The sequence below is a fragment of the Anolis carolinensis genome, chromosome 2 (genome assembly GCF_035594765.1).
Source record: "Anolis carolinensis isolate JA03-04 chromosome 2, rAnoCar3.1.pri, whole genome shotgun sequence".
Lineage (NCBI taxonomy): Eukaryota > Metazoa > Chordata > Lepidosauria > Squamata > Dactyloidae > Anolis > Anolis carolinensis.
The window spans coordinates 83,435,615-83,449,927 of record NC_085842.1 but is presented as its reverse complement, the minus strand read 5'-3'; the positions used below and the strand labels follow the sequence as shown (position 1 = coordinate 83,449,927).

Sequence of the window (14,313 nt, the reverse complement as noted above, 5' to 3'; positions counted from 1 at the left end):
TTACATTTTGCAGCTGTTCAAAGGCAAACTCAAAGCCTGCCTTGTAGTCGGTGGTTCCCCGAGCCTCCATTACTTCCACTTTCTCTTTGAAGACCTTCTTGTTGCGGATATTTGCCTGGACTAAATGAGTGAAGCAGGATACGGCCTGTGCCTTTTGGTTAAACTGGAAAGCAGAAAACAGAGAATTTAAAATGAATTAGGATGGGTAAAAAGAGACAATGGAAAAGTCATGAACTTTATCTGCTCCCAAGATAAACCCATCAAATTATGAAATTATCTGCTGGAAGAGATTTGACAGCTGGATACACTGTCTTGACTTTAAAAGAACATTAAAGACTAATATCTTCCGGCTGGCCTGTCCAGATGGTTTTTGTTATGAGTTTTCAAATTATGAATGGATTTTTAAAATGTGTACGCTTCTTAAATGATGTTATGCTCTTTTAAATGATTATGTATTTTCAATTACTAATCATGTTTTTAAACTATGTTATGTGCCTATTTGTTGCTGTATTTTAATCGGTTGTTATCTGCCACAATCCTATACAGAGAGAGGTTTGAAATAATAATAATATCATCATTTATTAATTTAAAATATCTATGCTTCTCTTTCTTTCTGGATCTAAAATACAGATTAGTGGCAAAGGATAAAATGCATATATTTATTATTATTGTTTATGGTTTTAATTAATTTTTTATCTCAATTCAATTTCACTTTAATTTCAAAATTAATATTGAAGGTTTTAATTTTTTAATTTTTTTAGTTGTCTGTTAGCCACTTTGAGTGGAAAAGTAGGATTAAAAATGTAATAATGAAATAGTATCTGAAATAATAAGACACCAAATATTTTGCAAAATATTCAAAGCCAAGACTTTCTTAACCCTCTAAGCAAATTCAGGTCTCCACTGATATGTTGTAGCTTTTGAATTACAGTGTTTTTAATCATTTGAGTTGCTTTTGATCTAAAGTGGGGTATAAATAAATATAATCATCTTCAGACAGTTAAGAAGACAAGTGAAGCAAAGTGTGGAGGGCATTGGTACTGCTGACAGAGACAATCTGTCTTTCAGACAAAATCTCTCTCTCTCTCTCTCTCTCTCTCTCTCTCTCTCTCTCTCTCTCTCTCACACACACACACACACACACACACACACATGCACATCTCCAATAACTTGCTCACAATCCATACTTTCTAATTGAAACCACTGAAAATTTCTAAACTGAGAAGATTTTTTGCATGTCAGGAGTGACTTGAGAAACTACAAGTCGCTTCTGGTGTGAGAGAATTGGCTGTCTGCAAGGATATTGACCAGGGGACTCCCGGATGTTTTTGATGTTTTTACGATCCTTGTGGGAGACTGACACAAGGAGCTCACCCGCTCTCCCAGGATTTGAACCACGGACCTGTTGGTCAGCAGTCCTGCTGGCCCAAGGGTTTAACCCATTGCACCACCAGGGGCTCCAACTGAAAAGATAAATGCAGATGTGTTGACCCAGGTTCAATTGGGAAAGAAGGGAGCCTGGAAGGAGGTGCATATTTGTAAAAGTAGCAAAGAGCACCTGGCTCTTTGTGTAAATATCCTAGTAGGAATGATAAGCCATAGACAACTGCTTCTTGATATGATGAGGATATGCATTTTGTATTATACACACACACACACATAATCAAAAGTTTCCCAAATATACATAGAAGAAAAGGAAAAGGGAAGAAATAGAGAAGACCGGGGGGGGGGGGGGGGGAGGGGGTGCGGGGGGGTGGGGAGAGCACATTTAAATGGAAAAAAGAGAAAGATTACAATGACTTCCAATTTTCTTTATGGCTATGAACTTTAATATATGAAATCTTACTTCTCCAGCTAACAAAGAAATGCTTTGTACACATTTTCTAGCAATTCAAACCTACTGGTTATTATAATCTATAGTTATCATTATGTTCTTCATTTATCATTTATGTTCAGTTATCATTTATGTTCTTCATTATCCAAAGAGATAACCAAGGGTTCTCTGTGCCTCAAAAATGTCACTTATTTGTCACCTAACCAAATCAGATAATTCATCCTTTCCAATGAAATAATTCAGTTTTAACAGCCAATCTCCTTTTGTTGTAATTAATGTGTTCTTCCATTTTTGTGCATATACCAATCTTGCTGGAGTGGTAATACATCATGGTAGCCTTCCATATTTCCTCCCATTTGCTCATCCATCAATTCTAATAAAAACAGTTCAGGCCTAAATTGAATATTAACCTTCAAAATATTCTGTATTAAAATAGGTATTTGAGAACAAAACTTTTTGGAAAGTGATAATGTCCTCTGCCTACCATGCCATCCACTTATTATCTTTCTGTTCACCTAAGAACATAGGACAGCACTCATGGGCATCTCGTCTATTTTCACAAATACCCTGTCAGGAAGTCTAGGCTGAGGGGTGCTGCATGGCCCAAAGTCATCCAGTAATTTTCATCACTGAATAGGGATTTGAATCTGGTGTCCCTTGCATCTTGCTGGGATATAATTTAGATCATTTCTTTATTTCTGTCACGACCCAGGCTACAGAGCACCAATAACCATACGCAGAGGCCAGATTCTATCTAATATCTTTATTAAGGAAATATATAAAGTTAATAAAAGCAAATGTAAAAGTTAGTCCAGAAGCAGACCTTTCAGGAAAGGTCAAAATTAGTCCAAAGAAACAATGTCCAATATGAAATATTAAGGTCCAAAGTTGTAATCCAATAACCGAAACACTCACTTTGCCAGGCAAAGTGAGGGGAGATGACAAGGTCCTTTAGTCCATGAACTTGAGCAAGGCTAGGAATTAACTTGATACTTGAAAACAAGGCTTGAATCGTGGCACAAGGTAACAAGGAACAAGAACAAGATCCGTGGAATTACTTGGTAAAATCCGTGAAACAAGGCAAGGTTTAGTCCTGAAAGGCGAGGCAAGGTCCGTAGGTAAACAAGGCTGGGAAACAGGAACGAAGGCTTGAAAACAAGAACAAGGCTTGAACAGGAACGAGGCTTGGATCGGAGCGCGCTGTCCAGACACAACTCGCTCCGGAGGCTGACGAATTGACTCCGCAAAGTTACTCCGCGGGTAAAACACCTATATAGAGTCTAACTTTCCCGCCGAGAGCAGTTCTCTGGGAACCAGAAACGAAAGCTAATCTCTGAGACCAGATGTTTGACTCCTTAAAGATTCTCATGGAAAGCAGGCTTAATTGGCTAAATTCTTAGCAATTATTCTAGCACTCCTGCGCGAGGCCGCTTCCAAACCTCTCTGTTGTTTACAAAACTCATGGCGAGAAAACACAGGAGATGTAGCCTCAGTGTTTGTTTGACATACTTCTGGAACATAACCCTCTTGCAGGTGCAAGGTTCCCAGATCTGGCTGGGAAGAATCTGTCTGGGAAGAATCCAGTTCTGACTGGGAAGGTAAAAAACCCAAGTTTTCTTCTTCATCAGGCATCACAATGTCATGAGCAGGACTACAAGGCCCATGGGTCATCACACTATCCCCCTCCTCAAGCCCCCTCCCAAACTGGGACTCTCTCCCCGAGGCGCGAGGTCGTGGCTTGGCGGGATAGGTCTGATGAAAGCGACGGGTTAGATCAGGAGCATGGACTGTGGAGGCGTCTTCCCAAGAGCGTTCCTCAGGGCCAAAACCCACCCAGTCAATGAGATATTGCAGGCGGCGGCGGTGAAAGCGAGAATCCAAAATGTCCTGAACCTCGAACTCGTCCTCCCCATCCACCAAAATAGGGACGGGGGCCGGCCGGTCTACATCTGGCCGCACACCATCCGCCGGAAGGAGCAGGGAGCGGTGAAACACTGGGTGAATGCGCATTGAACGCGGAAGTTGGAGTTTGAAAGTCACGGGGTTTAATTGCGCCACCACTGGATAGGGGCCAATGAAACGGGCATCTAACTTCCGGCAAGGGCGATGGGAGGGCAAAAAGCGAGTGGACAGAAAAACCCGATCTCCTACCTTGATTTCGGGGCCCGGCTGGCGATGTTTGTCCGCGTGACGTTTATAGTCCTCCTTGGCTTGTTCCAGTTGTTGGAGCAAAAGTTGTTGCACCGCTGTGAGTTCCTGCAGCCAATCTTCTGCTGCGGGAACTTCTGAAGTTTCAATGACAGGGGGAAAAAAACGTGGATGAAAGCCGTAGTTTGCAAAGAACGGCGTTTCTTTTGTAGAAGCCTGGACTCCATTGTTGTAGGCAAACTCCGACAGTGGTAACAGAGAAGCCCAATTGTCCTGTTGGTAGTTTACATAACAGCGAAGGTACTGTTCCAAAGTGGCATTGGTGCGCTCCGTTTGCCCATCCGTTTGGGGATGATGAGCTGAAGATAAACGAGAGTCTATGCCCAATAGTTTTTGTAGTGCCTTCCAGAAACGAGAGGTGAATTGGGATCCACGGTCTGTGACCAAACTCTTGGGCAATCCATGTAGTCTGAAAACATGTTGGAGGAATAAATCTGCAGTCTCTTGGGCCGTGGGAAGGCCTTCACAGGGAATGAAATGGGCTAACTTGGTGAAAAGGTCCACCACCACTAGGATCGTGGTGAATCCACAGGAAGGTGGTAAGTCAGTGATAAAATCCGCAGAAATTATTTCCCATGGGCGAGATGGGGTAGGAAGGGGGTGTAGAAGCCCTGAGGGCTTCTCCCTTCTTATCTTGGAGCGCTGGCATACTGGGCAGGTGTTGACGTATTTTTCCACATCTTTGCGGATCTTGGGCCACCAGAAATCTCTTAGGATCAGATGCATGGTTTTAAATAGTCCGAAATGCCCTGCTGGTTTGCAGTCATGACACAGACGAAGTGCTTTTTCCCTGCCCGGTCCGGGTGGGATATAAACATGATTTCTATAGCAAAGCAGTCCATCTTTAAGCGAAAAGGGAAAATGCAGACCTTGACGAAGTTGGTCCTGCGTCCAGGCATCTGCTTGCTGACTAGCCCTGATTTCTTGAGCACAGATGGGTCCTGGAGTAGAGGGAGTTGAATCAATGGGAGTGGATTTGGTGTTCCCCACTGTGAGCGTGGCAAAGTTCTCGGGTTGTAGTAGTTGGGATTCAAAGGTCTCCTTGCGTCCTGCAGCGTATTCCGGTTTACGTGACAGGGCGTCTGCTTGCTTGGTTTGGGCTGGGGTCACATAATGAATCTGGAAGTTGAAACGTTCAAAGAATAAAGCCCAACGTTGCTGCCTCTGATTTAGCTTGCGGGCAGTTCTTAGATGTTCTAGATTCCGATGATCAGTGTGGACTTCAATGGGAAATTTGGCCCCTTCTAGCCAATGTCTCCAAGTTTCAAAAGCTGCCTTTATGGCTAATAGTTCTTTTTCCCAAATGGTATAGTTCCTCTCTGGTGCGGTTAGTTGACGAGAATAATAGGCACAAGGATGAAGGTGATCTCCCACCGGTTGTAGGAGCACAGCCCCAATTGCCACATCAGAGGCGTCCGCTTGCACCACAAAAAGGGTTTCAGGATCTGGATGCTGAAGGATTGGCTGGGATGTGAATAATTTCTTTAGTTGCTGGAACCCTTTCTCTGCTTGATCAGTCCAGCGGAAGGGCTGTTTTCCACGGATGCAGCTGGTGATTGGGTCAGACCAGCGGGCAAAATCTGGAATGAACTTGCGGTAATAGTTCGCGAACCCCAAGAATCGCTGCACCTCTTTCTTGTTGGTTGGCGCCCGCCATTCCAATACTGCTGAAACTTTTGTCGGGTCCATGGAGAGCCCTAGAGGCGAGATGCGGTACCCCAGGAAATCTACCTCTTGTAGATCAAAAGCGCATTTTTCCAGCTTGGCATAAAGTCCATGATCCCGCAATCGTTGTAACACCATTTTAACGTGGTTCTCATGTTCTGATTGTGATCTAGAAAACACCAAAAAATCGTCCAGGTAGATGATCAAGAACCGATCTAGATAGTCCTGAAAAATGTCATTGACAAAATGCTGGAACGTTGCGGGAGCTCCGCATAAACCATAATTCATAACTCGGGACTCGAATAATCCGAATTTAGTCTGGAAGGCGGTCTTCCACTCGTCCCCTTCTCTGATGCGAACTAGATTATAAGCCCCCCGTAGGTCCAGCTTGGTGTAGACCTTGGCTCCTCGAAGTCGGTCTAGTAGATCCGAGATTAAGGGCAGGGGATAGCTGTTCCGCTTAGTGATATTGTTCAATGCTCTATAGTCCACCACCAAGCGTAATTCCCCTGACTTCTTCTTCACAAACATCACTGGGGAGGCGGCTGGGGATTGAGAGGGTCTGATGAATCCCTTGCGAAGGTTTGTCTCTATGAATTCCCTGAGAGCTTCTTGCTCTGGTTCAGTCAGGGAGTAGAGATGCCCTCGCGGGATCGGGGCCCCCTCCACCAAGTCAATGGCACAGTCATAAGGTCTATGTGGGGGTAATTTTTCGGCTTCTTTTTCATTGAATACATCCCAATACTCGGAGTACTTCTTTGGCAAGGTGATAATGGGCTCGGTGTCTGTGGCATGGCAGACCTTGGCTACGAGGCAATGGTTTTGGCAGTACTTTGAAGCAAACTGCAGTTCTCTGTTGGACCAGGAGATGCTTGGGTCGTGAAGTGTCAGCCATGGAATCCCCAAAATCACAGGGAAATGGGGAACCTCAGTAACAAAGAAGGAAATCTCTTCCATATGTTCCCTTATCCACATCCTGGTGGGTTCCGACCACTGGCTTACGGGGCCCGTCTTGAGAGGGCGGCCATCGATGGCTTGCACCACACGGGCATTCTTGAAGTCATGATATTGTAATCCCAGAGAGTCGGCATACTCTCTATCAATGAAATTGTTGGTAGCTCCTGAGTCTATCATGGCGTGGATCATGACGGGTCCCCTTTTTGCTGACCATAAGGTGACCACTAGAAGGAACAGGACCCCGGTTGGCGGCTCTTGAATGGGTTTCTTGACCGGGTTGGCGAGCCTCTCTACGCCCGGTCGTTGGCTTCCCCCGCCGGCTGTGTGCCAGCCGCCTCAGACGCCTTCGTCTTCGTGGAGGACGCCGCTGCAAGACGGGCGGCGGGCTTCCCTTTGGCTGGGCACTCTCTGGTGAAGTGGCCCCCATTTCCGCAATACCAACAGAGATTTAGGCGTTGGCGGCGGGCCTTCTCGGCGGCATCTAATCTGGGACGCACATTGCCCAACTGCATCGGCACCTCCTCGCTCCCTCTGGGGTATGGGGATGGTGGTGGGGGTCTCCACACTGGACGCGGCTGAACGCTGGCGGGAGCGGGGGGTTTTGCCCCAGCTCTACCGCTCTGGCCTCGTACCCACTGTTTCCTGTTGGCAATCATGACTTCAGCCCGTAAACATTGTTCGATGAGTGCTTCAAGCGTTTGGGGAGGATCCACCTTGGAGATTTCCTCCAGCATTTCAATGTTGAGACCCTCCCGAAATTGTCCTCTGAGGGCAACATCGTTCCAGCCGGTGTTGTGGGCCAGCACTCGGAACTCGGCTATGTACTGAGACATGGGTCTGTCTCCTTGGAAGAGGCGGCGGAGTTTGTGACCGGCTGCCTCCAAATTGTCCTCGATTCCCCAAGTCTCCTTAAGGTGGTCCAAGAAGCGTTGCGCTGATCTTAGGTGTGGAGAGGCTTGGTCGAACAGTGCCGTCGCCCAGTTGGCCGCTGGCCCGTCTAGAAGACTGTAAACCCACGCCACCTTGATGTCTTCTTGGGGAAACTCGGCAGCACGGGCCTCTAGATAAGCTTGGCATTGGCGACGGAAAACATGAACCTTAGAAGCTTCTCCAGTAAACTTGGTTGGCAACGCCATGGCCGGAAGACGGATTCCGCGTTCCTTCAAACCCTTTATTTCCCCATCCTGTGCATTGAGCTTATCACGGATTCGGTCCACCTCATCCTTGTCGATGGTGTAGGTAATCGGCTGGCCGCCCGGTCCAGGTCCGGCTCCGGTAGACATTCTGGCCGAGGTTAATTGGTGCTTAGGGCGGCGGAGTCAAACTGTCACGACCCAGGCTACAGAGCACCAATAACCATACGCAGAGGCCAGATTCTATCTAATATCTTTATTAAGGAAATATATAAAGTTAATAAAAGCAAATGTAAAAGTTAGTCCAGAAGCAGACCTTTCAGGAAAGGTCAAAATTAGTCCAAAGAAACAATGTCCAATATGAAATATTAAGGTCCAAAGTTGTAATCCAATAACCGAAACACTCACTTTGCCAGGCAAAGTGAGGGGAGATGACAAGGTCCTTTAGTCCATGAACTTGAGCAAGGCTAGGAATTAACTTGATACTTGAAAACAAGGCTTGAATCGTGGCACAAGGTAACAAGGAACAAGAACAAGATCCGTGGAATTACTTGGTAAAATCCGTGAAACAAGGCAAGGTTTAGTCCTGAAAGGCGAGGCAAGGTCCGTAGGTAAACAAGGCTGGGAAACAGGAACGAAGGCTTGAAAACAAGAACAAGGCTTGAACAGGAACGAGGCTTGGATCGGAGCGCGCTGTCCAGACACAACTCGCTCCGGAGGCTGACGAATTGACTCCGCAAAGTTACTCCGCGGGTAAAACACCTATATAGAGTCTAACTTTCCCGCCGAGAGCAGTTCTCTGGGAACCAGAAACGAAAGCTAATCTCTGAGACCAGATGTTTGACTCCTTAAAGATTCTCATGGAAAGCAGGCTTAATTGGCTAAATTCTTAGCAATTATTCTAGCACTCCTGCGCGAGGCCGCTTCCAAACCTCTCTGTTGTTTACAAAACTCATGGCGAGAAAACACAGGAGATGTAGCCTCAGTGTTTGTTTGACATACTTCTGGAACATAACCCTCTTGCAGGTGCAAGGTTCCCAGATCTGGCTGGGAAGAATCTGTCTGGGAAGAATCCAGTTCTGACTGGGAAGGTAAAAAACCCAAGTTTTCTTCTTCATCAGGCATCACAATGTCATGAGCAGGACTACAAGGCCCATGGGTCATCACAATTTCATAACAACTCTGAGAATGCCAATGAATAGGGATTCATGAAGCTGTAAACCTTGAAAATAACATTTCCTAGCTCTGGATGTAACCATGAATTTTGAGTCCTTCTCATAAATCAAATGGTCTCTGATGAAGGTATCTATGATCCTCCTATGCTTGCCATTCATTATCTCAAGCAAGCAAGACAAGCAAGCAGGGGGAAACAGAACAAATTGGATCACAGGGTATCAAGACAAGTAGGGACACGGATGACTGAAACAATCAAACTTCTCATTCTTTTTGCTGAAGGTCTTTGCTACTGAGAAGGCCAAATTATGTACCCAGGATTCTGTGTGAGTAAACTGTGGAAGAATTTGTTGGCGTTAATGGAGTGATATGACCCCCATCCTCCTGAATCCTGCCTGAGCAGGACGGATTTGTTGAGAGCATAGCTGTGATTACTTATATACCTCCAGGCATGTTTTCTTCAGGACATTTCAGTGTCTTATCACAAGGTTACAGGCCCAGCTTACTGGGCATCCTGTGCTAAGTTGCTTTTAGGAGAGGACTGACTTCTCCCTTTGACCAGGTGGGTGAAGCAAAACAGCATTCATTTTTCTTATGGCTTCCTTTGCTGGAAATATGGAACATTATTTAGGAGGCAGCAATCCACTAAAAGTAATAAGACTAGACTTATTAATTAATTCAAACATGTTTCTTCCTAGACATCAGGCACATGAGACAGAAAATGGCAGAGTTCTTCATTTTCTTTTCCTGTAAAAAAAGAAGAAGAAATGGTCCATGTATTCTTGACATCTTCCTAAGGATTATTTGGATGGAATGCATTTTCCATTTCATGCTCTACAGTCTCTTGTCTCTGGTATCCTTTCTTCACTATCTAAATATTGCCAAGTACAGATTTCACCTGCCTGTTTAAAACCCAGCACACTTCTGGCCCAGGGCTCAGATTAGCCAATCAATAATACTGACAGCACCGATCTTGGAAAGACTCATCCCTGGATCCTCCTGAATATGCTGAGGTGAAAAGGTAAGGAGCTATACATTTGCCATCACTAGCCAGCAGCTGTCACCAGTTTTACAAATCGGTCTTAAGACTGGGGGAAATACCTCCCATGCCAGACCCAAGCAGTTATCTAGATCTCTGACTAGTCAAAACATCACTGCTGGGCTAAGAGTGGCACCAATTCATAACTGGAAATGTTTGAAAACCATTTTGGGGACATACTTCCTCCCCTCAGCAATAGGCATGCCGATCATATATCTGTCAACATAGAAATACATTTTCAAAAAAAATTCTTCACCTTGCAGGATTGCCAGATGTCCTCTACTTTTGTAAGGTCCCTTGAAAACGTGTAAAGATTGACTGGTTTTTTTTTTAATGTTTAGCATAGAATGCAATATATTATTCAAAACTTTAGCACTGCTTCACACCTCAGAGAGAGAGATTTCCACAGTGTGCCAGCTACTTTTTTGTTTTATACATGAAGGAGAAAAGGGCCTCCTGGCAGCTTTTGAAAGGCTCTCAGGTATGCACCACAGTTCAGGTTAGACTGCTGCAATGCGTTATCTGTGAGGCTGCCTATGAAACACACCTGGAAATTTTAATTGGACTAAAATATGGCTGCCAAGATATTAACTGGAACCCACTGTATTGGCTATATGTCATCCATGCAAAATGCTGTTCACAGCTTTCTGGTTTACTTCCATATATAATTAAAAATGATGATTATAGTTAACATTTTCACCTATAAAAAGCCTAAATAATCTGGAAACAGTCTGAAGGGTTTGGCAGCTTCTGGGTGACCTTGTCCATGAAATAAGGTTGTCAGTTGGATCCCTCCACTAAATGTCTTTAGAAATGAGGGCAAATCTTTTCTATTATGTGCCCTGGGGTCCTTTCAGGTGACTCAGTTAAAGTGCTATGATTCCATTTTAGCCGCCCTGGTTCCACCCTATGGTGTCCTGGCACTTTTAGAGAGAGGTGTGTATGATTCTCAAACAAAGAACCTTGTTCATTCACCAGACTGCACACCCAAAGATTCCATAGGATGTTGCCTTGGCCGTTAGTGGAATCAAAGGGTTATAACATGAATGGGGGTCTTGTATAAGAAACAAGCTTTGCATTAAAATTAAAGGCAATGAAATGTCCTATTTTGCCAAAACTGTGGCTTAATATAATTGGGGAGCAATTCACAATATTTCCGTTAGCTTTGAATGCAGATGCGGTTTCTATTGATTTTAGTTTTCTTGTTTTGTATTTTATGCTCTAGCAGTTTAAGTTGTAAAGGGAAGTGGACTTGGAGACCATTGGTGGAAATGGGAGAGGGGGAAGGTTGGTTCATAAGCAATGCTCATGCCTCCCTTAGTTTGGTGTCCCTGACCCTTCAGCCCAGCCTGCCTCAAGAGCCTTCACTCATGCATGAACCAGGCCTCGTGTTCCTTCTTTCTGTCTCCCTGAGGACAGAAGCTTTACTTTGGAAGCATCTCAGTAGCTGATTTGATGCAATTTGACAATGGATTGCAGTATTGGTTTTCTATGCCACTTCAGCAGAGGAGAATCCTGCAGAGAGCCTAAACTTTGCATCTACAACCTCCCACGGGAATAACTGTACTTGAAAGCACCCATGGGAAGAGGAATAGAGCGAAAGAGACTATTTTAAGGTTGTAGGAATGCCTCACAAAATGTGGCCTTAGACTTGTGCAGAAAGAAGCTGCTGCAAAATAGGAATGTATTGCTCTCTACTCAGTGGGGCAGATGTTTAAACTCTGGGTTTCATAAAACTTTAAAGGAGCTATCCAGTTATTTCTACAAGAGATTCAGCACTTTGGATGGCTCTTTTAAAGTCAGACTAAAACGCAGAATAGATTCATACCTCACTGACACTGCAGTCACCAGTCTTCCACTGCCTCAAGTTAGATTTCTTCTGGTTCCATCCGTAGAGCAAAGGCAGGCATTTTGATCTCAAAAAACCTGATGCTTGTACAGAATTATTATGACCCAGAAATGCTAATGCTATTCTATTTGTTCTTTAGCCCCAGACTGAACTTAGACAACCTCCTTGTTTGGAACTGTAGTCTTAAAAAGTAAATTTTTCAAGCTCTGAGCAGCTACTGATTGTGGTGATCTGTACTGTCACAAAATTCCAAATCCAGCTGTTTCAGTCAGGTCCAGCAAAAATCCATTCTTCATGACTGAGTGAGGGGAGAACTGGCTCTATCTATTTGTAGTATGTTGGGAAGTATTTTTAAACACACTAAGGCACTACATGCATTATACAAGTGCATAAAAATGCTTTAAACAACTAACCACATAGCCGGCTTGAAATAGCAGTGAGAGTTGAGGAGATAGCCCTAAGTACTTATTGGGCATTTGAACTCTTGAGGAAGTACGGGCAAGGAGAAACCCGGCTTATTCCATAGAGCAGAGCTTATCACACTGTGTTTCTCCAGATGTTTTGGACTTCAGTTCCCACAATTCCTGACATCTGGTAAGCTGACTAGGATTTCTGGGAGTTGAAGTCCAAAACACTTGGAGTAGCACAGTTTGAACACTGCCATAGAGAAAAAAAATTAAGTATGCTCTATGTATCAATGTTTGTGTGTGTGTGTGGGGGGGGGGGGGTAGGGGGGCATGACACTGTTCTCCTTTTTGCAATCCAATCACATGGAACAAACTTCTGCAGTTTGTATAGTGCAAGGCTAAAGCTTCACTGTGAGCAAGATTGGTTCAGTCCAATTCTCTGCATCTAACCAAACTGATAACACTGGATCTGGAGTATATTACAATCCATGGATCCATCACAGAAGTGAAAGGGTGGCAGAAATGGTGTAGATTTCTTGAGCTATTGGAAACCTTGATGCTATTCCATGGTATAGCATATATGTAATAAACAGCTGCAGTTTTAAGCATTTTGGAGAAAAGCACATATATGTTTAGATATTCTAAAATCATAAAAATACAGTGTAATTAATAGCATCAAAGTTTGCTTAATGTGCTGCTTTCATTCCTTATCACCTACTAATAAAGGCAATCTGCCAACAGGCTACTCTTCCACCAAAACAGGGGAGAGACATGGCCTTCACAGCTATCTAGCTCTCTGTGATTCATTGGATGTCTACAAGATCCTTCCCTTCTCTCACCATGATTCCCCCACTTCCAGCCTTCTCCACAATGAACACCTCGTGCAAGCAGAATAGTCCGTCAAAGCTGGCGTGGGGAAAATGGCAGTGGAAGGATGTAATTTATTTCTCGCAGGTGTGTTTTGTCATTTGCAATCGATCAAAGGCAGAGAGTGGTCGAGAGCGCAGGAAAAGGAAAGGTGACAGAAATGGTAAATTGGGCTGCAGGAGCTACACAAGGCAGAGGCCAATGCCTCTGACAGGCGTTTCCCTCTTCTCTCCCATTATACAGAGAAATAAATACAGCAAAATAAAAGTGCACACTTGTTTTCACAGGGCTGATGTGGCATTTTGGTTTGAGATGCTTTCAGAACTAATTTTCTAGAGAAGCAGTAGGTTCACTCCTTGAGGCTGGTATTAAAAGCTCCCCAGAAAGCCCAGGAGAAGAGCTTTTCTTCATTGTGTACTTCACCTAGCAAGAAACCCCTTCCATGCTCCTGAGGTAACGGTCATTTTACCCTTACCTGCCTCTCACCAGCAGCATTATCCTTACCTATGACTCTTCACAGACCACAGAGACAAACTCGAAGAAGTCTTGAGCAAATGCTTAATAAACGGACATGAGTATGAATCACTGATGCTCAGCTATTCCAAAAAACCATAGTATTCATTCCCAACAGAAGGGAGAAATGGCTATTCAAAAAGCTGCTATGATAAAAGTAGGTTCAACCTTTTATGGCCTTTATTTAATTATTATTACACAGTAAAGGTTTTGTTGTTGTGTGTCTTTTGACTTATTACAATATTAAGGAAAACCTATCACATGGCAAGATTTGTTTTGAATGGTTTGTCTTTGCCTTCCTCTAAGAGGAGGAAGTATGATTTGTGCAACTGAGTGGGTTTCCATGGCAAAGTGGGGATTCAAACCTTGGAATTGTATCCCCATGTTCTAAACACTATGCTAGCTCTGAAAGATTGCATATCCCTATAGAAGCCTGCCTAGGTTTCATGATCTTCAGGGAAAGGCTTTCAATTGCTTCCACCACTATCACAGACACATTTGGTGAAGTCACGTGCCAGGGTCTTCTTGGTTGCTGCTCCTATGTTGTGGAAATCCCCCCACCCTTATTAGTTATTTGATGAGAGCTAAATCCAGCTAAATGGTTACATTCTTATTATTATTATGATATTTATTATACCCCACTTTTTCTCTCCACAAGAAGACTCGAA

At 44.1% G+C, this 14,313-nt stretch overlaps 1 protein-coding gene across 3 annotated transcripts in view; it reads right to left on the bottom strand.

Moving 5' to 3' along the window:
- Nucleotides 1-14,313, bottom strand: part of cacna2d2 (calcium voltage-gated channel auxiliary subunit alpha2delta 2) — an 839,819-nt gene that overhangs the window by 130,061 nt on the left and 695,445 nt on the right. For all 3 annotated transcript variants that reach the window (XM_008105051.3, XM_008105052.3, XM_062973861.1), the window contains one exon: nt 5-163. In XM_008105051.3, the coding sequence (XP_008103258.2) occupies nt 5-163 (159 nt within the window). The remainder of the gene's footprint in view (nt 1-4; nt 164-14,313) is intronic.